At 37.2% G+C, this 21,653-nt stretch overlaps 1 protein-coding gene across 1 annotated transcript; it reads right to left on the reverse strand.

The window, feature by feature from the left end:
* Positions 1-1,006: 1,006 nt before the first annotated feature.
* On the reverse strand, positions 1,007-20,797 carry LOC134818728 (acetyl-coenzyme A synthetase 2-like, mitochondrial). The gene is made up of 13 exons (XM_063828373.1): positions 20,734-20,797; positions 19,791-20,642; positions 17,160-17,287; positions 16,913-17,009; positions 16,546-16,679; positions 15,586-15,683; positions 12,245-12,388; positions 11,971-12,070; positions 11,458-11,658; positions 11,228-11,339; positions 5,237-5,361; positions 4,115-4,236; positions 1,007-1,090 (listed from the first exon to the last, which is right to left on the reverse strand). Exons 2-13 carry the CDS (start codon positions 19,895-19,897, stop codon positions 1,007-1,009), a joined length of 1,452 nt encoding a protein of 483 aa, XP_063684443.1. The 5' UTR covers positions 19,898-20,642; positions 20,734-20,797.
* Positions 20,798-21,653: the final 856 nt, after the last annotated feature.

Raw genomic sequence — 21,653 nt, forward strand, 5'->3', positions numbered from 1 at the left:
CCAATTGACGTCCGTTCAAATAAATTCCGATAAGGTAAGTACTTTTTTTTACAAATCAGCATTTTATCTCATTTTAATTCTCCTAGTCCTTTATTCCCCGGACAACTGGTAAGAAGTGAAATAAGTCTCCCAAGATTTCACTTGTCATGAAGCTGGTTACCTGGGGACCTCAGGCTATTATGTTCATAAATAGAGATTCGGCGGAATTACAGTAGGTAGTGCGCCATCGACAGTGAGCCGCGCGTGCCGACTGTAGGATGGTTTTTTAGCGCTAATTTCGGCCAGCACAATTTTCTTCAATTTCAAACAAATAGATATTAAGTATCCTTCCCAACCTCCGATTGCAACAAAAATTTGTAAGCTTACTCATAGACTTACAAGGAAAGTGTCCGAAAAATTTAAAGCATATCCAACCGTCAGACATTATGTTACAGCTAAAAGCAGCGTTTTTTGCCCCATTTTGATCACTATATCAACTCCGATATCCACCAAATTTTTCGGACAGTTGTGAAAGCCTTATTGGCATTGGAAGGTCGTCGCCAATTTTCAGAATGATCTCATTCAAGGAACTGAAGATATATCCAAATAATACGACAAAAATCAACGAATTTGGTCAAATTTGGTCAAATTACGCGACTTTTACAGCTAATTTTGCTCCAAAAGCCGCGCACCATCAAATATGGCACCTAGGCGACACTCACTGATCTTTCCAAAAAGGTATGACAAATTTGGTATTGTGAAAATTCTCACAGTCTCTAGAAAACAATGGTACAAAAATTTTTAAAATCCGAGCAAGTTTATTTTTATGGTGCACCCCTAATTACACACTAGACCTATAATAGATGATCTCAGAGCTTATGCAGAAGCAAACCATGGGTGGTAAGCTGTTGACAGCTTCCAGCATGTGGAAGCTTCATCCAATTCTTCAGTGGTGGAATAGACTTTGTGAACATCGGTCCGGGATATGGGGTATTATCCCAACGCTAAAATAGACCATTCTAAATTGTCAGATTCTTAAAGACCAGGGTGTAGCAGGAGACACTATTGTGGCTCTTGGAGTTAGATCCACGACAATCTGGAGATCGTTCTCCTGGGTGCGTGGTTGGATCAAAGAAATACAGGGAGATTACATCAAAGAACAATGTTGAGGAAATGGATAAATGATATTTGAACAACTTGCTGATATACGCTATCTGAGAACCACAGGTGGCTTATTCAGCCTTCACCAAAGGAATTATGCCACCGATGAGGTTCTTCATGAGAACAATACTGACATTGCAGGAGTACTTTGCCCCACTGGAGAGCAAGATCATGCATGTGCTCATTCCAGCCCTCCTGGTCGTCCAAGTAACCAGCACGAGTTGAGATTATCCTCGAACTTCCTGTTCGTTGTGGCGGGCTAGGCATCATCAATCTGTCAGTATAACATCCCGTGAATATGCTTACTCAGTTAGCGGATAACTAAAGACCACGTGAGTGATTCAAACCAAAACAAGACCCGGATATCCACCAAGCTGGACATGGGCAAGATAATAAAAAAGAAAGAAGAAACTGAGGAAAACGAAAGAGGAGTTTCTACTCTCAAAGGTTCAAGGTGCTCACACAAAGAATCAGAATATCAACTAAAGAACAACTTTGACCATGCAAGAGAGAACATACCACTGAAAGACCTCAACTAGGTTCTGAACAGGCAGTGTTCATGACAGCATACGCTAAGGTATGGTTGGCAGATCCCAAGGAGTGCCCTCTAATGTGCTTGGGGAAATGTTACAGTATCTCCACGCCCTTGACTGTAAAACTAGGCGGTTACGTTAGCATGCGCCACAACGCTATTAGAGATACTGCTGCTTTCTTCCTCGAGAAGCAAATTGTAAATCATGTTGGTTAGAAACCAGCACACCGACAGTCCAACCAAAGCTCCTTCTCAAGAAAGACCAACACCCAGGATGATGCCCGTCTTGATGTTGGCAGCTGTCGGACTTGTAATGCACCCTTTGAAAGAACATTCTTTGACATTTAGGCGTCACACATCCTAAACTGTGGTCACAAACACATTTAAGGACGCTAGTAAGTATCTATAACGATCACGTGAAAGAAAAGAAAGATTCTGTATGAAGAGAAGGAGAGTACTTCGGTCAGAGAAAGGATCCTTTGTCCCTCTAGTCTTCACAACCTCTGGGAGGTATGGGACCGCTTATTGCACTGATAATTTGTAGATCGTTGTCTCTGAGATGATAGCCGACCATAAAAAAAAACGAAGCCAAGGAGCCAGTCAAAATTCAGATCAGAAACCACGATTCAGATTTGATCTGTTATGAAGTACACTCCAATTGAACTAGAGGTATCAGTGGAAGATCAACGGCTCTGCTCTTGAACTGCATGACATCTCTCCATCATCCTCATCCCCAGAAGACGTGCTTTGATGGTCTCCTAGATTTGTTTATGTAAATTTTGTTATTTTACTGTACTATTTTATGTTGTTATCATTTTTACGGACGAACTGCTACCAGGGGACTCCCAACCCACCGCTTCGGCGGGTAGATGACGCACCCTTCACAAATGAGCCACTTTGGTCTACTTGCTTGAGGTGGCTCAGCTACATGGGTTGGGGGTCCCCCTATTTTTTTTTTTTTTTTTTTTTTCTTTTTTTTTCTTAGCTATTGTATAAGTTGCTGGGGTGGGTTCCCTAAACATAAAGCTGAATAAAATCCTTTGCAATTCAAAAACGTTGTATAAGACTGCTATTTGGTAACTTTCCTAATTTTCGATCATATAAGATACTACTTACATGTGCACGTTCAAGAACTTATAACGACATATGGTAGCAAGACTACTGTCTTGAACACACTAAACCGCTATTCAACTGAGCAGAAAATTATGAACCTGGAAGAATCTGCACATGTACCATACATGTATGGTAACTATCAAAAATTCTTAAATTTGATGTCCCCCAGTCGATTAAAGATATTTTCAAGTTCTGTCCTAGAAATGAAAAAACTTCGTCTGATTGTCCATTATGAGGTTGAATCTCCCAACAGAACTTTTTGTACACTCTACGAAAATTGGAAATGCTCTCATCCACTATGTTCGTAATATGTGTTGCTAATAAAGAGGGGATAATAATCCCGGGTTCTTCCAAAAATTCAGGACTTATCAGCCCTCGTCAGGTATTATCAAATCTAACCTTAAAAAGCACTTGATTATCCCTCAAAATCGAGAGGTGACCTATTATATGGTAACTAATCTATTTTTTATCTCAAATTTACATCCGGTACGGCTCTGCACAACATGATATTCTCTCTCTGCCATGAATACTTGGCTAACCTTTCCAAAACTATGATTTAAAACTTAAACTAAACTAAACTCAACTGGGCTCTCCTATGTCACCAACTAGACCATTAAGCAATTTTAGCTTAGATATTATATTTTTCTTGATTTGTATAATAATTTTTTTGTCTAGGGGTTGGTTGAGGGGGTTTCAAGCTCAGGTCACGCGCAAATCCTAAAGATAAGCAGGTGGCCTTCGCACTTGAAACCTCTTCAAACCTCCGCTGATTTATTGTGTATTAATATTGTTTGATTGTGCCGTAAATAATAATTATTTGTTTATTAAATATTTGTTTTTTAAAACATTGTTGTTATAACAGTCTAGATCTTAACTTGGAGCCCGAGCGTGCTAAATCACTCTCCTGTCGAAATCTTCGTGATAGATTGTTCTAAAAGGGCCCCCGATGGTTGTAACCAATTTCAATCGGATTTGTATTTTCGGACGCTGTTTCGAATCACCCCCTGACCATGTTTGTCGGACCAAAATTTCGCAACAAAGCGATTTTAACGGGATATGGTCGGGACAGGTCCCAGAATCATTCCAGAAAAAAAAAGTCCCAAAATCTGGATTGAGCCAAAATCCACAATTACCACTTTTTTACCACCTTTTTACCACTTTGGTTTTCCGCAAATAAGTCACGTTTGAATATCCCAGAGTTTCTAGTTTAACAGCAGTGTGTTTAGGAAAACAAATAGGTAATCAAAGTTCCATACCCAAAGAAAGCTTTTGATAAACGGAAAATTTTGGAAGATTTTTGAAGAGGAGCTTTTCTGCAGCCCGTCTAACCTTGGTGTCAGGGCTCATGAGAGCAATATCCACTCCGTAAAAAGGTCTCATAGCGGCTCCAGGCTTCAAGTTAGTGAGGTTATTGGGGTCTAGGCCAGGTCTGGGAGCTATCATTATACCACCTGACAGTTAGTTCAAGTTAGTGAGGTTATTGGGGTCTAGGCCAGGTCTGGGAGCTATCATTATACCACCTGACAGTTAGTTCAAGTTAGTGAGGTTATTGGGGTCTAGGCCAGGTCTGGGAGCTATCATTATAACACCTGACAGTTAGTTCAAGTTAGTGAGGTTATTGGGGTCTAGGCCAGGTCTGGGAGCTATCATTATACCACCTGACAGTTAGTTCAAGTTAGTGAGGTTATTGGGGTCTAGGCCAGGTTTGGGAGCTATCATTATACCACCTGACAGTTACTTCAAGTTAGTGAGGTTATTGGGGTCTAGGCCAGGTTTGGGAGCTATCATTATACCACCTGACAGTTAGTTCAAGTTAGTGAGGTTATTGGGGTCTAGGCCAGGTCTGGGAGCTATCATTATACCACCTGACAGTTAGTTCAAGTTAGTGAGGTTATTGGGGTCTAGGCCAGGTCTGGGAGCTATCATTATACCACCTGACAGTTAGTTCAAGTTAGTGAGGTTATTGGGGTCTAGGCCAGGTCTGGGAGCTATCATTATAACACCTGACAGTTAGTTCAAGTTAGTGAGGTTATTGGGGTCTAGGCCAGGTCTGGGAGCTATCATTATACCACCTGACAGTTAGTTCAAGTTAGTGAGGTTATTGGGGTCTAGGCCAGGTCTGGGAGCTATCATTATACCACCTGACAGTTACTTCAAGTTAGTGAGGTTATTGGGGTCTAGGCCAGGTCTGGGAGCTATCATCATACCACCTGACAGTTAGTTCAAGTTAGTGAGGTTATTGGGGTCTAGGTCAGGTCTGGGAGCTATCATTATACCACCTGACAGTTAGTTCAAGTTAGTGAGGTTATTGGGGTCTAGGCCAGGTCTGGGAGCTATCTTTATACCACCTGACAGTTAGTCCAAGTTAGTGAGGTTATTGGGGTCTAGGCCAGGTTTGAAAGGATCAATCTGAAAAGATCAAGTATCTATTTAACCTAACAAATATTCGACCTGTTTCAGTTTGCCACCAAGTATCCACTACGGGACATCGCCCCTCTCCCACAATGTCAAAGTACCACTGCCAAGCTTTAGGATTTATAGGCTCACCAACTGTTCCTAGCGTTCTCAGCGATGACCTGATAATAAAATATATATAATTTATAAATAGATATTATATAACGTTGTGTAATGTAATAATGTATACAATGCTAAATTACACAACATTCCGATCTTAAGAGGGCCGGGGGGGGGGGCCTCTTAAGATGTTTCTGATAGATGGGAGTGATATCTATCAGCGCAGCGGCTTTTGGTCCCATGTGGAAAAATATTGTTCCTACCTTACGAGACATTATTAAATACTTTTCAAATTTTACAGAGTACAGCAATAGATGAATATAAAATAGAATCGTTCAAAATATCGCCCCCATCTGTAATCTGTGTGCGGGTGAGTGATATGATGTTGAAAGTATAGGAAGGTAGATAAAAAAATTAATAAAACAAAAATAATAATAATAGTACAGTCAAATCCGTCCTAATTTAAGCCTTTGTCGGACAAAATTCGCAACAAAGCGATTTTAACGGGATATGGTCGGGACAGGTCCCAGGAATCATTCCAGAGAATTCCCAAAATCCTCGACTTCAGGAAAATCCACAATTACCACTTTTTTACCACCTTTTTACCACTTTGGTTTTCTGTAAATAAGTCACGTTCTGAATATCCTTGAAGACTCTAGTTTAAAGCATTGTGTTTAGAAAACAAAGAAGAACAACTTTTTCTTTAACAACTTTTTCAAAAATAAATTATTTAATTAATTAATTAAATAATTAATAAATTTTCAAATATTTCAAAAATATATTTTCACCAAAAATGTTTACAATTACATTCCACGTATAATGAACTAATTTTTATAAAAATTTTCACTTTCAATATTTTGGACTTGTAAAATTTTCGAAATTTGTAAAGAAAAACCACTATTTACCACTTTTTACCACATCGAATCTCCGCTAATAAAACGACTTCTGAATTTCGTAGAAGGTTCTAGATTGAACCAATGTGTTCAAAATATAAAAGAGAACAACTTTTTATCTGACAACATTTGGATTAGATAATTAATTGATATTTTAAATAAATAATAATTAAATTTTTATAAATTTCAAAATATAATTTTTATCAAAAATATTTGCCGTGACGTAAAACGTAAAATGAATTTACTTGAATAACAGAACATACACCGTCACATAGATTAGATAACAGATTAAAAATCCAGATAAATGGAATAAACGGTAAAATATCCAAATTTGTACGATACCATTATAGCTTATAATACCTTCCGGGAATTATATCCACTAAAAGTCTCGGACACTGAGAGCTGATAATTTGCCGATATATCCCGCAAGGGAAGCCAAGATATTATCAGCATAGACCTCAGACTGGCTGGCGGCAAGTTGTAAAACAAATAACACTGGCGTTCTATATATTAGACACTATATTGTATCATGCGCACGTATCGGATTACACCCCTTCCAATTCGGAACCGGAAAATATTATAATACATAATACCTCCGGTTCTTCGGGCCGCAAATTCCCTCCAGCAAGCTGTCGGGAATTATCAAGCGGAGCCCGAAGAGCCGAAGGCATTATTATATTATAACTATTTACACATCATATCTCTCGACTTAGTGTTGTGCTTAACTAGATTGTTAAACTAGTTTGTTTGGAAGTGTAAGCTTCAGCTTTACTTTATGTTGACTTCTCTTCGTAAAAAAGTTGAATCTGCTAAAAATCGAGGACTAAAATCACACGAAATAGTTAATATTTTGACAAAAGAAGAACACATCGTGTGCCTGATACTGTACGCGTGCAGATTCTATGTAAGTAGCTGTCAACTAATATACAATAATAGTAATATGTTTTTACCGTTTTACTTTTAAGTTTGATGTCAGCGGAGAGCGCAACTAGAGGTATTCTTAACCAATACAATGTTTTAATTTACCAGGCAAATGAGGAGTTAGTTTCGGTGAATAGCTTTAAGAGGGCGAATGATCGACGATGTAAATTTGTATGGAATGAAATATGGAAAGGGTTGCTGTCCCCAGGTGCTATTTAAACTATTTATCTTTTAAGTAAGTACACTTTAACTTTTAAACTATGCCCAGCAAATTTGAAACGGATACGTACAGTCCTATTCTTTATCCTGACGCCTCTCATACCTTGTATAAATAAACAAATCAACGCACCACAGGTTGGATCAACAACCCCTGGTCACTGAACGAAATTAAACGGCAGTACAACGGCATGACTGATTCAGCTCAGAGTGACGTCTTGTGTGTATTATTGCAGACAGTGACCATAGACCAGTTCCAAAGATTCATGTCTAGCCTAGCGGTTAGAGCATCAGCGCAGAAGGTTCAGGGTTCAAATCCCAGTGTCACCTAGTCTAGGGAGTAGCTAAGGATCCATTGGATCTATGCGATCTCAACGGTCGACTCAACCGAATGATAGGAAACTTAATTGAGGGTTAAATGAGGAGGGGTACCTGTTAAAAGTTCAAGAAACTTCCTAGGATACCCCTTCAGTGCATACTGTAAACATAGTGCTATTAACTATTATATCGGCCAATGAAGAGGAGTCCGTTGTAACAGAGTCAGGACCATCTTTGCTTTAGTCCACGAACACAGTTTAAACAAATGTCCACTCTGTAACGTAGAGATCGCACCAAATGATAAATCCTCAAACTGGATTACAGACAGGGTAAGTTATTGTACGGGGGAGGGGGGAGGTGTTATAGTACACATACGTTAGGCTCTTATTAAGTTACTAATTCGCTCGCCCAAAAATTTCATATGACTTTCTCCGTAGCTTAGTGCACTGATTCCCACTATTGGAATCGTTCTGAATAGCCGATCCTTACCAACTCCGTGGATTCGACTGGTGGTGTCTGATCCAGTGAAAGCGTGGCACAGAAATCGTGCAGAAAGCCCGATTTCAGTATCCTAGCACCCTGTCACGTGATAAGCGATTAGGTAATCATTGATAACCCAATCAATTTCGCTAACGAGATAAACAAATTGCTTGATAACTTCGTAATTTTCAATCCGTTTCGCACATCGTTTTGATTTGCAGAGAGGCAGTTGAGTGGTCTAATCAAGTTGTTGTTTCTGTAATTGGTGATGATACTGATTTGCTTGTCATTTTACTGCACATGACAAAACACTTTGCATTTGACCAACAACTGTTTCTCACCACCAAAAGCTACATCTATGACATTGAGAACATTCGAAGTGCGACTGGTAGGAGGTACGTAAACACGATACTGCTGCATGCCACGCTTTCACTGGATTGGTAAGGATCGGCTCTTCAGAACGATCGCATCCATCGATGAAAGTGTAATAGATGCCTTTTATTCGGCAAATTCTACACCAGCTACCATAAAGTATGTCGAGAACTTTTGATGCTGCAGCTGATTTCATCAAAATCGAGATCACTAGATGAAGCTAGACTTTCAGTTCTTGAACAGAAGTCGCAATCTTTAACAGCAGACATCAAGTGCGAACAGCTCCCGCCAACATCTGGGGCAGCTGAACAACATTCTTATCGTGTTTACCATCAGCTGCAGGCGTGGGATGAGAATGACCTAGATCCGATAAGTTGGGGATGGAAGATGAACAATGGGACACATGTACCAGTGACCACTCTTATGAGTACAGCTCCGAAAAAGCTCATTTAAAAAATCATTTGCAACTGTTTAAAATCAGGTTGTGGCAATGCTTGTTCATGCAGAAAAGCAGGAATACATTGTGGATCAACCTCAAATGTCAGGACAATTGCACCAATGTGCTAGCTGAGGACTCATAAGTTAGACTCTTATCTAGTATATATGGTTATATAAAGTACTACTTCGGTTTCCCGATTAATTTAATGAAAATTTGTTAATTATTCGTGATATGTAATTTTAAAATATTTTGATCAAAAATAATTTTTATAATTTTTGAATATTTGTTTAATAATCGAATTAGCTAATTAATTAATTATCTAATCCAAAGGTTGTCAGATAAAAAGTTGTTCTCTTTTATACTTTGAACACATTGGTTCAATCTAGAACCTTCTACGAAATTCAGAAGTCGTTTTATTAGCGGAGATTCGATGTGGTAAAAAGTGGTAAATAGTGGTTTTTCTTTACAAATTTCGAAAATTTTACAAGTCCAAAATATTGAAAGTGAAAATTTTTATAAAAATTAGTTCATTATACGTGGAATGTAATTGTGAACATTTTTTATGAAAATATATTTTTGAAATATTTGAAAATTTATTAATTATTTAATTAATTAATTGAATAATTTATTTTTGAAAAAGTTGTTAAAGAAAAAGTTGTTCTTCTTTGTTTTCTAAACACAATGCTTTAAACTAGAGTCTTCAAGGATATTCAGAACGTGACTTATTTACAGAAAACCAAAGTGGTAAAAAGGTGGTAAAAAAGTGGTAATTGTGGATTTTCCTGAAGTCGAGGATTTTGGGAATTCTCTGGAATGATTCCTGGGACCTGTCCCGACCATATCCCGTTAAAATCGCTTTGTTGCGAATTTTGTCCGACAAAAAGACGGATTTGACTGTACTATAATATGGGGAGCAAAGAGACTAGGCTAGACTGTTGTTTCACTATCCAATAAACATTTCCATAGATGCTTAGTGACCTCAGCTTTGAAAAGACTAGTAGACACAATCTGTCTTACCTGTAAAGGGAGTCCATTCCAGGATCTAAAGTCTCGAGTTAAAAAGTCTGAGAAACAGTCTAAGAACACGCAATTATTCTTTAGGCATAAGTCTTTAAGTAGATTGTTAAAATCTAGAACATTCTTTGCTATGTAGGAATATAAACACTTAATAGGAAGACAACATTGGAAAATTATAATTGCAGCGGGAAATAACTGCTTAGTGGTGTCAATTAAGTCATTAAGATACTTCCTAAGGAACTGAACCCCATACTTAGAATGTTTTATGTCATTTGTACCAACACTCAATATAACTTTTTCAATATCGTCAGCTTCTGCAGCTGCATGAGTTTTATGAAAATGCTGAATGTTTTCAGTGATGTCTCTAATTTTTGCACCTCTTTGAGACACATTGATTACTTTCCTTCCCCGGAATCCCAACTTATATTTATGTTAGACATAGTTCCGGTGACCTAAATGATAAATTGGGAACGAAAATATGGGAATTTTTTTCGAAAACCGCCTCATTTCGTACCCCAAATTAAATCTTGATATTTGGGGATTTTATTCATCACCTTATTTTACAAAAATGAAACCCAATATTTGAGAAAATAAAATACAAAGATCTTCTCTGAGCGGCTATTTCATCTTGTAAACAATTTCTCCGGAGCCTTTGAAAATTAGCCTCAACTTAACTTATAATTTTTAAGGCAATTCATGATCGAATAATAGTGTTCATTAATTGTTTGATGAATCATATTTATTTATAGCCCGAAAATATGGTGTTTTTTTTTTCGAAAAACTACCGACTTTCGTACCATTTAAATATGTCTCGTAAGGTAGCCAATATTATTTTAATCGTATTTTAATCGTATGTTCTAGAGATCATTTAAAAGAGATGAGCCCGACAGAATTTTGGGAAAGGCTTTATTCGGTTTTGAAAATTTGGACTTCAAAAAATCATAAAAAAACGACCGGCGATAATTTCGGCTAGGAACAATATTTGTCCATGGGACCTAAGAGCAGCTGATAGATATCACTGCCCTCTATCAGGAACAACTATAAAATCAATTTCGATAGAATTTTGATGCAGACCCCCCACCCCGGCCCCCTTAATCACATTTTCTCACACAGCAGTCAGCATAACGGCTGGATAGTCAAAACTAAACACCGATACATTATATTTAACAACAATACTTCTTTTCAACTATTCCAAACTAAAGTATCAAAACACAATTAGAATTAATATAGTAATTATTCACATAATTATCTACATCATAACTAAGTGATTACCTGTCGTATTTGGTCACATAACTATCACTGCTCTTCATGAGTAGTCTCACAGCTGTGGGAGCTCCGTAAAACTGGTTTATTTTCAGCCTTTCAACCGTCTCCCAGTAACGACCTGAACCATTGTTACAAGATCAGTGCACCCCTACTTTTTCCATCGATCAATTCTAATCATTTTCGCCACCAAATCGCTCAACTTAAAAGCGAATTATGTTAGAAAAGAGAATACAAACCAGGGTCGGGGTAATTAGGCGTACTCTCGAACATAACAGTGGTAGCAGCGTTACTGAGAGGACCGTACACCACGTACGAGTGACCGGTAATCCACCCCACATCCGCTACACAGGCGTACACGTCATCTGGCTTGTAGTCAAATATTTGCTGGTGGGTGTAACCAGCGTACGTTAGATAGCCCGCCTGAGTGTGAACTAAACCTGACCAGTACCTTTTATCAGGATGTATTACTTACAAGTTGTTACCTACATTCTACACTTGGTAGATGGCGTTAGGCGGGGTATGGTAAAAAGACTCTCTAAAAAAAGAGGCACTATAATTAAGAGGTACTGTGATTAGAGGTGTCGCTGTATCATTGTATTGGACACTATCATCGCTATCAGATCTGTCTCCAAAGCAAAAGGAAAGCATAATCTTTAAGTCAGCACGCTCTCGTGTTCATTCTCATGCTCGGGGATACTGTGACAATGAGGTTGTTAGTAAATAATTTGAGTTAGTGATGAGTGTTGTACCTTTGGGAGCTCCAGTGCTTCCAGAGGTGTATAACATGAACAGAGGGTCTTCAGAGTCTAATACTACTGGAGCACACTCTGACGAGGCACCAGCCATTTCCTGGAATAAATATAATGAATTCCAGCTGCGAACAAAGTGATAATCATAGCTGATGATAAATAATTCATTATAAATTGTTGACTTTATTAGTTTAAAAAAAGTTTATCAGCATAAAGAAACTTTTCTCTGAGAATAAGTAAAAGTAATGAAAAGTAAATAAGTAAAACTAATTACACTCTCAAGAGACACATCCTTGCTTGAAGTGAGCTCTACAGCTCCAGTTCTGTCCATAACAAATACTTTCTGGACAGAGGGGGCCATCTTCGCTGCCTCGTCCATAATACTCTTCAGAGGAATCAGTTTACCACCTCGTATAGCCTGGGTAATGGTACATGAGTGACATCGTATCATGATGAATGGTGATACAATGTAATGCATTGACATTACCATGGAATACGTTAATGGTAAGTACAGTATAATATTATACATTTATCACATGCCTTCTCATGCGATATCAAAACTTTCGCCCACGAGGCTTGCCGAGTTAACGAAAGTTTCGATATTCCCCGAGGCTTGCCGAGGGTTATATCGACATTTTCAATCACGAGGCTTGCCGAGTTTTGAAAATGTTGATATCGCATGAGAAGGCATGTGATTAATGTTTTATCACACTTTCTTTGGAGCCAAATTTGGCAGGGAAAGCAGATTTTGATCAAACGTTAGTTATAAATCTCACCAAAGCAAAACTAGACATGTCGAACTTATTTATGTTTATAATGTCCAAGCTATATATAGCTCTCGATAAGTTAGTATTTCAGATATTAAAGTTACAATACGTGAAATTAGAATCTCGCGTTTCACATTTATGACACAGTGAATGCTGTGTGCCGCGCTGAATTTGCTTTGTACTGCTACCTAGTGCATGCAATATTAATGTGTTTTCCGCCTATGGGTCTTGTACTTATGAGTCTAGAATATTCCGCCGCGAGCGCGTTTGATACGTAATTACATCCTGCAAATCAATTGATATGAGGTGATTCTAATACTTTATTTCTATTAGATATTTTTAGAGTCATTAAAACTGTAGATGCAGTATAATGTATAGAACATCCGTTTAAGTGTTGATTATACATCACAGTCCTTATCGTATAATCTGTATCTGCGATAAGGTGAAAGAATTTCCTGGTTGTTAAATTTGGATAGAGCTGTGGCGCCATGATTGTCTATTTATCAGTCCACATTATACACTGCACACCCTAATTTACACCAACAATATTATCGTCCGTCTTGATTCTTGATTGTCTGTTATTTCAGAATGATTTAATCAATGCAACTTGTAATCGTTGACTTAGAATTTTATCAAGTATTCTGCTTAGTTCTTAGTCAGTATACATCTTTACTTGCCATTATTTGCCATTATTTGGAGCCAAATTTGGCCTGGAAAGCAGAATTTGATCAAACATTAGTTATAAATCTCACCAAAGCAAAACTAGACATGTCGAACTTATGTATGTTTATAATGTCCAAGCTATATATAGCTCTCGATAAGTTAGTATTTCAGATATTAAAGATACAATACGTGAAATTAGAATCTCGCATTTCACATTTATGACACAGTGAATGCTGTGTGCCGCGCTGAATTTGCTTTGTACTGATACCTAGTGCATGCAATATTAATGTGTTTTCCGCCTATGGGTCTTGTACTTATGAGTCTAGAATATTCCGCCGCGAGCGCGTTTGATACGTAATTACATCCTGCAAATCAATTGATGTGAGGTGATTCTAATACTTTATTTCTATTAGATATTTTTAGAGTCATTAAAACTGTAGATGCAGTATAATGTATAGAACATCCGTTTAAGTGTTGATTATACATCACAGTTCTTATCGTATAATCTGTATCTACGATGAGGTGAAAGAATTTCCTAGTTCTTGAATTTGAATAGAGCTGTGGGGTCATAATTACATAATTAGTGTCTATTTATCAGTCCACATTATACACTACACTCCCTAGTTTACATCAACAATATTATCGTCCGTCTTGATTCTTGATTGTCTGTTATTTCAGAATGATTTAATCAATGCAACTTGTAATCGTTGACTTAGAATTTTATCAAGTATTCTGCTTAGTTCTTAGTCAGTATTCATCTTTACTTGCCAATATTTGCCATTATCTGCTTCGAGCTAAAAATTATCTGAACTGGAAATTATCAGAACATTTGTAATATTCAAATGTATCTCTTCAACATTTTAGAACGCAGTACTCCACCAGCCTATAACCACCCTGGTCATGGCCAGGTAGTTCACCCGTACTGTTACCAATATTGAATTGGTCTAATGAATGGCAGCACATTAATCATCGGACCTGTTTGCCCCAGGCCCAGACTAATTTATAACCAGATTAGCTGATTAAGTTACGTCATTCGTCCCTTGATATATTTATATAAATAATATATTTTATAGGATGTTTTTATTGCACTTATTTGCACTAACTAAAATTCAGTTAAAACTAGTCCTGGGATAGAATTTCCGCTCTTTATTGTACAGAATCTACATACAGAATCTCTTTATCAGTCTGTTTATAGATCAGCCACGAATTTCGCAAGCTAATCTAGGCGAAACCGGTTTGGAAAAGCCAAGTATAATTTCTGCACAATTTCTATATGGAATATGGCTCACAGAAGGGATCAGATGGGGTTAAAAGTGAGGTCTGAGATGGCTGAAATGTGGCTAAATTAATATGCGAATGATCCCATATCGTAATGTATCACAATTTATTACGTTATGATTTGCTGACCAGCCCTTTATCAATTCTTGACAATAATTTTCTTTCAAATATAACTACTTGACACCAAGATTCTTGTTTTGTGTGTTTTCTTCGTTCGAATTAATCAAACATCGTTTAGTGTTTACTATTTTTTGTGAGGGCGACTGTAGTTTGTTCTGACATTTCCTTTTTAATTTCAAGTAAGTGATTAGGGAAATTAATTAGCCTGATTGATTGTATCGCTGACAAGTACCAAAACTTTGTGCAACTTTCAAGTCTGCTCGTAAACTTTGATCTCGTTTTCAGTAATCTTAAGTCACTTAAAGCTCGTACAAGCCAGGGAGTTTTTACTTTGTTTCATCATTCTAAGCTTAATTAGGCTTTGAAATATGAAGTGCAGTAAAAAAGCAACAGCTTGAAAAAGTTTTACAACAAAAATTTTTATTTTGCTTAACAGATCTCAAACGCAAGGAAATATTTTTAAAATTATCCATAAATATACATTTTTCCTAATTGTGAAATGTTCATCTGATCATTGCATTTACGGTCATAGACTACTTCAGGTTGTTGATTTAAATCTGTATCTAAATCAGTACCTCACAGTAGTAGAACAGTTGTTGATAGTGGGTTCCTTGTTCCTATAGGAATATCGGGCACTCTCTGAGCAACTGATTGATATTTCATGCCCCCGGGTGAGAGCCAGTGCTCCCCATCGGGGCATGCAATATCAATTCTGCTTTCCTGCCAAATTTAGCTCGAAAGTGTGATAATATATTATATTATAATATTATTACAAGAAAGAACGAACCCTGTCAGCAGTGAATGCTACTTTAGCTTCAGATTGTTCGAGACGTTTACCAAGAGCCTCTGCACTAAACCCAGCAAATACAACGTTATGTATAGCTCCTGGTATAGCTCCATTTTAAGAGCCATGTTTGTATCAATAGTATAATTAGCGACATTAAATATAAATCACTAGAAACTAAATCAAATCAAAGTTAGACTAATCTATTATTATTTTTGTTAATTATGTCGCTGCCCACAATAAGCTTGAAATGCAATTTTTAAGCGATTCCGAAAATTTCATGCAAAAATTTGAAAACTGATGGAGTTATTTCGATTTTAATGAAGTCATTTTGGCTAAGTATCCTGAACCGAGATATTATTATATGTGCAGTTTTGTTCATGGAGGTCTTTTTACTTAGTATCCATTATTCAACAGATATTGAGCTATATCTTTCACATAAAGTTAGTCTCATTCAAAAATATTGAAATTTGATCGAATTTTGGGCAAAAGCTTTCAAATTTGGTGCCTATGCCCAAATATGGGCATATGGTCAGCTCCCCTCCCCAGTCCCCCCCAAGATTTGAGAATGGTTCCTTAAATGAAATATTGTGCTCGTTTACCGCGCTCATATGGATAGCAACTGACACAAGTGCCAGGGACTAACCATGTCAGAGCGTTTCTTGTAACCAACGACTCAAAGTTATGGGGGAAGAAAAAATAACTGCAGTAAATCAAAGACGGTCATATTTTGAATAACTTTTAAGCTATTAAAAGTTTTAGTTAAATTTCAATAAAAAACATAAAGGAGCTGACTGTAATAGGACAGTAAGGACAGCTGCAGCAAAGCACTGTTCAAACATTGCTGAAAAGATGATAATTCAATGGATAGAATGAAAAGAAACTTTCAAAAAATACTTTGAATAACTCCTAACATCCTTTCAATATGTTTCAGTGTAACTAAACAAATCATCGTAACATTACCTATTCTAGCACAAGCTAACATGACAGCAGCAGCAGTAGGGCACATAGGGAGGTAAACACCCACTCTATCTCCTTTTGAAACCCCGTGAGATTTTAGCACATTTGCAATACGGCATGTCATCTCATGGAGTGCTCTGAGGAATTGCGTAGTTTCAAATTCCAATAATGTGGGTGGGATTAGATACTGGGATTGGTACGGTATCATGAGAACCGCTCTATACCTGGTTTTATCTGTTCTGTTCACCTTTCGTTTCCCACATGAAACATGGTAAAGAGAAGTTCTGTCTTTTATAACTCTGACTTACTTGTACGTTATCAATTGAAGTTATAACTTAATTGTACGTTACCAATTGAAGTTATAACTTACTTGTATGTGACTATCTCATGTTGCCCTGGCTCGTCGCGCTCCCATAGTATAGCTGCCTTGTCACTGTGTTCCACTAGATGTCTGTCCAACAGGTTTTCTGAATGTTTTTCATCATGAGTTTGAGTGGAGAATGGGGATGGTTGCTGATCCCCTAGTCATAAATATGAGCTTTTGTCATAATATAAACTATGGTTGTATTGCTTTAATATTTAAAAATATCTAAGTTGTTATACCATCTTTATATTACCTGACACATTGAGTTTACCGCCTGTAAACCAGTTCACTTTTCCTGCTTTGAAATTGCAGTCCGAGATTGTCTGGTACGGCTCTCTCCAGTATATCCTTTCTGTTGCTATTTGGTTCCAAAACTCATCACTGAAACATTTTGCATTTAAAGGAAACCAAAAAACAGTAAACATGTACCAAATTTATACTGCAGTCCGAGCACAAAAGAAACAAATCATAACTCCAATAAACTGAGTCACTATTAAAACTTTTAAAATGATGTTGAACAGATCTACAGATCATACACTTTAAAAACACTAGACTTAAATGACAGGTTGAAGACTGTTAGTAAAACAAAGTATTTAGTAAAACAAAGTATTTTATTTATTAGCAGTGCAATCAATTCATATGATATAATTATAAGAATATAATAGTATGTCACACCTATTTAACTGTTACGTTTGAGTAGTCGTGCCATGGCTAAATCTAACTAGGACCAGTGGTGTCGATTAACATTTAATAGGTGAGTCTAAGTGACACAAATGGAAAATTTTAAGAAAAGACGGATCAAAACACAGATCCAAGGACAAGGAGACCCCACTGCAGGACCATACATGCTATTGGCTTGTGCATGGCCCAAAAGGTTCCAGTTGTCCAGGAAACTGTACGTAGCTGGTCAACTAGTTTTGAGTTCAGACTAGACTTGATGAGTTCTGGGGTTTCTAGAGGTAAGATTTGATGGTGCCATGTTTGTTCAGGCGGACATGGAAATTATGCGATGAATATATATAGGTATATAAAAATCATATCAATATAAAAATAGAGATCCAAAAATAGATCCAAAGATTCACACGGCAACCAGGGAACTTCCAGACAGGATGCTTTTGAAACAGGTATAATTAGCGCTTTTGTAATTAATTGTATGCAAGGGATGGGATGCTGATCAACTAAGCTGGTTCAATGCCCCAGCTATTTAGGGGGAGCCACTCAATTTCACGCCCAGGTGTTGTCAATTGCTAGGTTTCAAGCAAAAGCTTTTTGATACGGCTCTTGATAATTGAAATGGGGGAGGAAAGGTCGGAAAATTTACTAGAGCCAGGCTGCCGTTTTCTCAGAAAAGGCAGTAAGTCCAAATTTTCGAAATATGACAATTGCAATATTGGTATCAAAATTTTCGAAATATGACAATATTGGTATCAAAATTTTCAGTAGAAAATTCTCTACAACATTAGCTACATATTAATGTATAGAAACATTGTTGCATGCAATTCCTAAGGAAGTAAGTCCCAGTTGAGAAACATTATGTTTGGTTTTGGCCAATTATTTTCTGAGAGAAGGACGTAAGTCCGGACTTACTGCCTTTTCTGAGAAAATCTTGAAAATTTTCTGAGATAAGGAAGTAATTCCGTGGACTTACTGCCTTTTCTGAGATAAATTATCTGTGATAGGAAGAAGTAGCTGGACTTACTTCCTATAAAAGCATGCTAAAAACGGAATTTTAGAAAGCGATTTCCCAAAAATAACATAACTTTACTGCCGATTGATATTTTCGCTTGAAATTTTCAGAATCGCTGTATAATTACATTTCAACCTTACGTAAGTGATCAAAATTTTCATTTAGGCCTCAAAAAAAATTGGTGGCCGATTTTCAAAAACGTTGGATGTATTTTAGTCGCAAAACATAAACATTGGAGCAGTTATTGAGCTGTTATAATCGCAGAGAATGTTTAGTTTAGGTATATCTTTTAGATCAAGTTCATTTTCATCAAAATATCGATAAGATATCATTTAATGCACTGAAATCGTTCAAAATTGGCGAGTTTGCCTAAATAAGGGCATACTATTATTCAAAAACATTTATTATATGATATGGAGCAATTTAGATTTACCTAATTGTTTATATTTTACAATATAATCCAAAATACATAGATCCCAACCTCAAAAATTTAGTAAAAAGCTTGGACTTACTTTCTTCTCAGAAAAATATTGAACAGAGATTTTTCTCAGAAAAGGAAGTAAGTCCAAGTTTTCTCAGAAAAGGCAGTAAGTCCATCCAGTATGAAAAATAAGTTCGATTATTTGGCATAAAAATGGTTATATCTAAGCTTATGGACGGCTCAAAGCTTTAATTTTTTTGACAAATTAAAATTTGACTAATTATTGATAACTCAACGTGTTTACTTTTGATCTTACGCAAAAAGTAAGCAGAGAAAAAACCATAAACGCAAAAGTCGCAATATCTCGAAATGGCAAATATGGACTTACTGCCTTTTCTGAGAGACCATGACATTGTTTTCATTAGGAGTGCATTTGTCGAATATTTTATCAACCAAACTGTTCCATTATATAGTCGTACCTTTGGCGACAAAATTGTGTTTAGAAATGTCAAGTTTGTGTCGGGGGACCCGCATAGTTTGGCTACATGTTCTGGAACTTGTTTGGAATAAACTTGTCAGAGAGATGGGTTGATGTTTCTGGCGAATATAATATATACAATACCTGGCCCTTTTTATTACTTATGTGCATTTTTCTACAGGCTTTTTAACAAGCAGGTTCATAAGAGGAGTTAAATCCATCACAACAAGATGATTCTTGACAGGTTTATATGACAATACAATTATAATACAGTTAATGAATTGGTGGACAAAATTACCTGGACTCGATGCTGTGTTGATGAAGAGTAGGGTAGTCTGTTGAGAGTGCAGCAGAGGCTACAGTTGACAGGAGGGAACGGGCAGTGTGGCCAGCCCGATGCAACATCAGTATCAAATAATCAACTAAAGACTAAATGCAACTCTTTTGAATGCAACTAAATTAAACTCAATATAACACAAGGATTCAATAAGAGGATTCAATGATAAAAAGCATTTTTAGAGCCATGTTTGTATCATGATCAGTAGTATAATTAGTGACTTAAAATATAAATCACTAGAAACTAAATCAAATCAAATCAAAGTTAGACTAGTCTATTATTATTTTTGTTAATAATGTCCTTTGTATCTAGACTGAGTGGAGACATTATAGACTTGAAAGTGATCGAAAAAAAACGTTCTTTGACATTTACTGGAACATAAGATATTAAACATACTTCCGACATTCACAATTGTTTAAAATAGGAGAAGGGGCAAAATTGGCAAACACTATGCTCATGATACGATGGGCTTCAAAAGAACAAATCTTCGCTTCTATCTACTTTGTACTTCGGAGTGTCTTCATATCTGTTCGAGGTGTCAGGGAAAGTCTGCTAAGAAAAGTCATCCCTTTGAACCTTATTTCATCATGTGAATCTCATAGCTGTTTACATTATTTTTCGTACTAAACCTTCATAGTAGACTGTACTGCTTCGGTATTCGGGACAGAAGTTAATATTTGGTTTTGTACATCAATGAAAATATAGAGATTTTAACAAATTTTGGTTGCAATGTATATAATTGTTGTACACAAATGACCACTAAAAAACGTTGTGTAACACTTTGCGGACAGTCCCAATAAAAATATGTCATTTCTGTTACCGTTAGTTGACGATGTCAACGATCGACGATGGGAAGCAAGAATGCTAGTTCGCGCGGCGCGTCGAAGCGGCGAAGTCCTCCAACTGTTACCGGTGTACTGTTTTCTGCCAGTTGCATCATATCATATCACACATAATATATCGAATTTTTCCACTTCTCGCTAAACAAGAAGCTCGAGAAGAACGCCGTGCATAGAAATATTTACTTTACCTGAGGACCCCAGGCTTTAATGTTGATAAACAAATAGAGATTAGGCGGAATGACAAGCTGAGCGCGGCCCAGTAATATTTACTGGGCGGCGCTCAGCCTGTCATTCCGCCGAATCTTTATTCGGGCTGAGTGAATTATGACCTCCATCGCCCTAAAAAAGTTGCTCTATCCAGAGCCCTTGCGCTTGCAGTAGCGGGGGGGGGGGGGCCGGGACCAGGATTGGTAAATTATGACCGGGACTTGACATACGTTGCATGCCACTTTTCGCGCGCGCCGCCGAAGGCGGAAAAATATAATAATAATAATAATAATAATAATATATAATAATAATTATATATATGATATATAAATATTGGTTGACGATGTCAACCCATCGAGATCGTTGCTCTGCGAAGCAGAGCAACGATCGACGATGCTTCGACGATGCTTCGACAATGCTTCGACGATGCTTCGACGATGCTTCGACGATGCTTCGATGCGAAGCAAGAATGCTAGTTCGCGCGGCGCGTCGAAGCGGCGAAGTCCTCCAAATATAAATATAATATAATAATAATATAATAAAAACATAGATACATGTTACGTATCACAAATATCAGAGATATTTTTTTCCGCCTTCGGCGGCGCGCGCTTCGCGCGCGAAAAGTGGCATGCAACGTATGTCAATAAAAACATTGCATAATATCTCTGATATTTGGATACGAAACATGTATCAAACCGGGACCAGGATCGGGATTTTTGATCCCAAATTAAAATTGGCCGGGATCAGTCAAATTTGGACACCAAATTTAGCGGAA

This window comes from Bolinopsis microptera, chromosome 7 (assembly GCF_026151205.1).
Source record: "Bolinopsis microptera isolate Bmic1 chromosome 7, MBARI_Bmic_1.0, whole genome shotgun sequence".
In the NCBI taxonomy this organism is placed as follows: Eukaryota; Metazoa; Ctenophora; class Tentaculata; order Lobata; family Bolinopsidae; genus Bolinopsis; species Bolinopsis microptera.

Excerpts from the sequence above, each read along its gene's own strand:
- LOC134818728 (XM_063828373.1), bottom strand. The coding sequence starts at position 19,897 with ATGTTGCATCGGGCTGGCCACACTGCCCGTTCCCTCCTGTCAACTGTA. Across the intron at positions 17,288-19,790 it reads CAACACAGCATCGAGTCCAG|TGATGAGTTTTGGAACCAAA; the intron begins GTAATTTTGTCC and ends AAAATGTTTCAG. Across the intron at positions 4,237-5,236 it reads TTGGTGGCAAACTGAAACAG|GTGGTATAATGATAGCTCCC; the intron begins GTCGAATATTTG and ends ACTAACTGTCAG.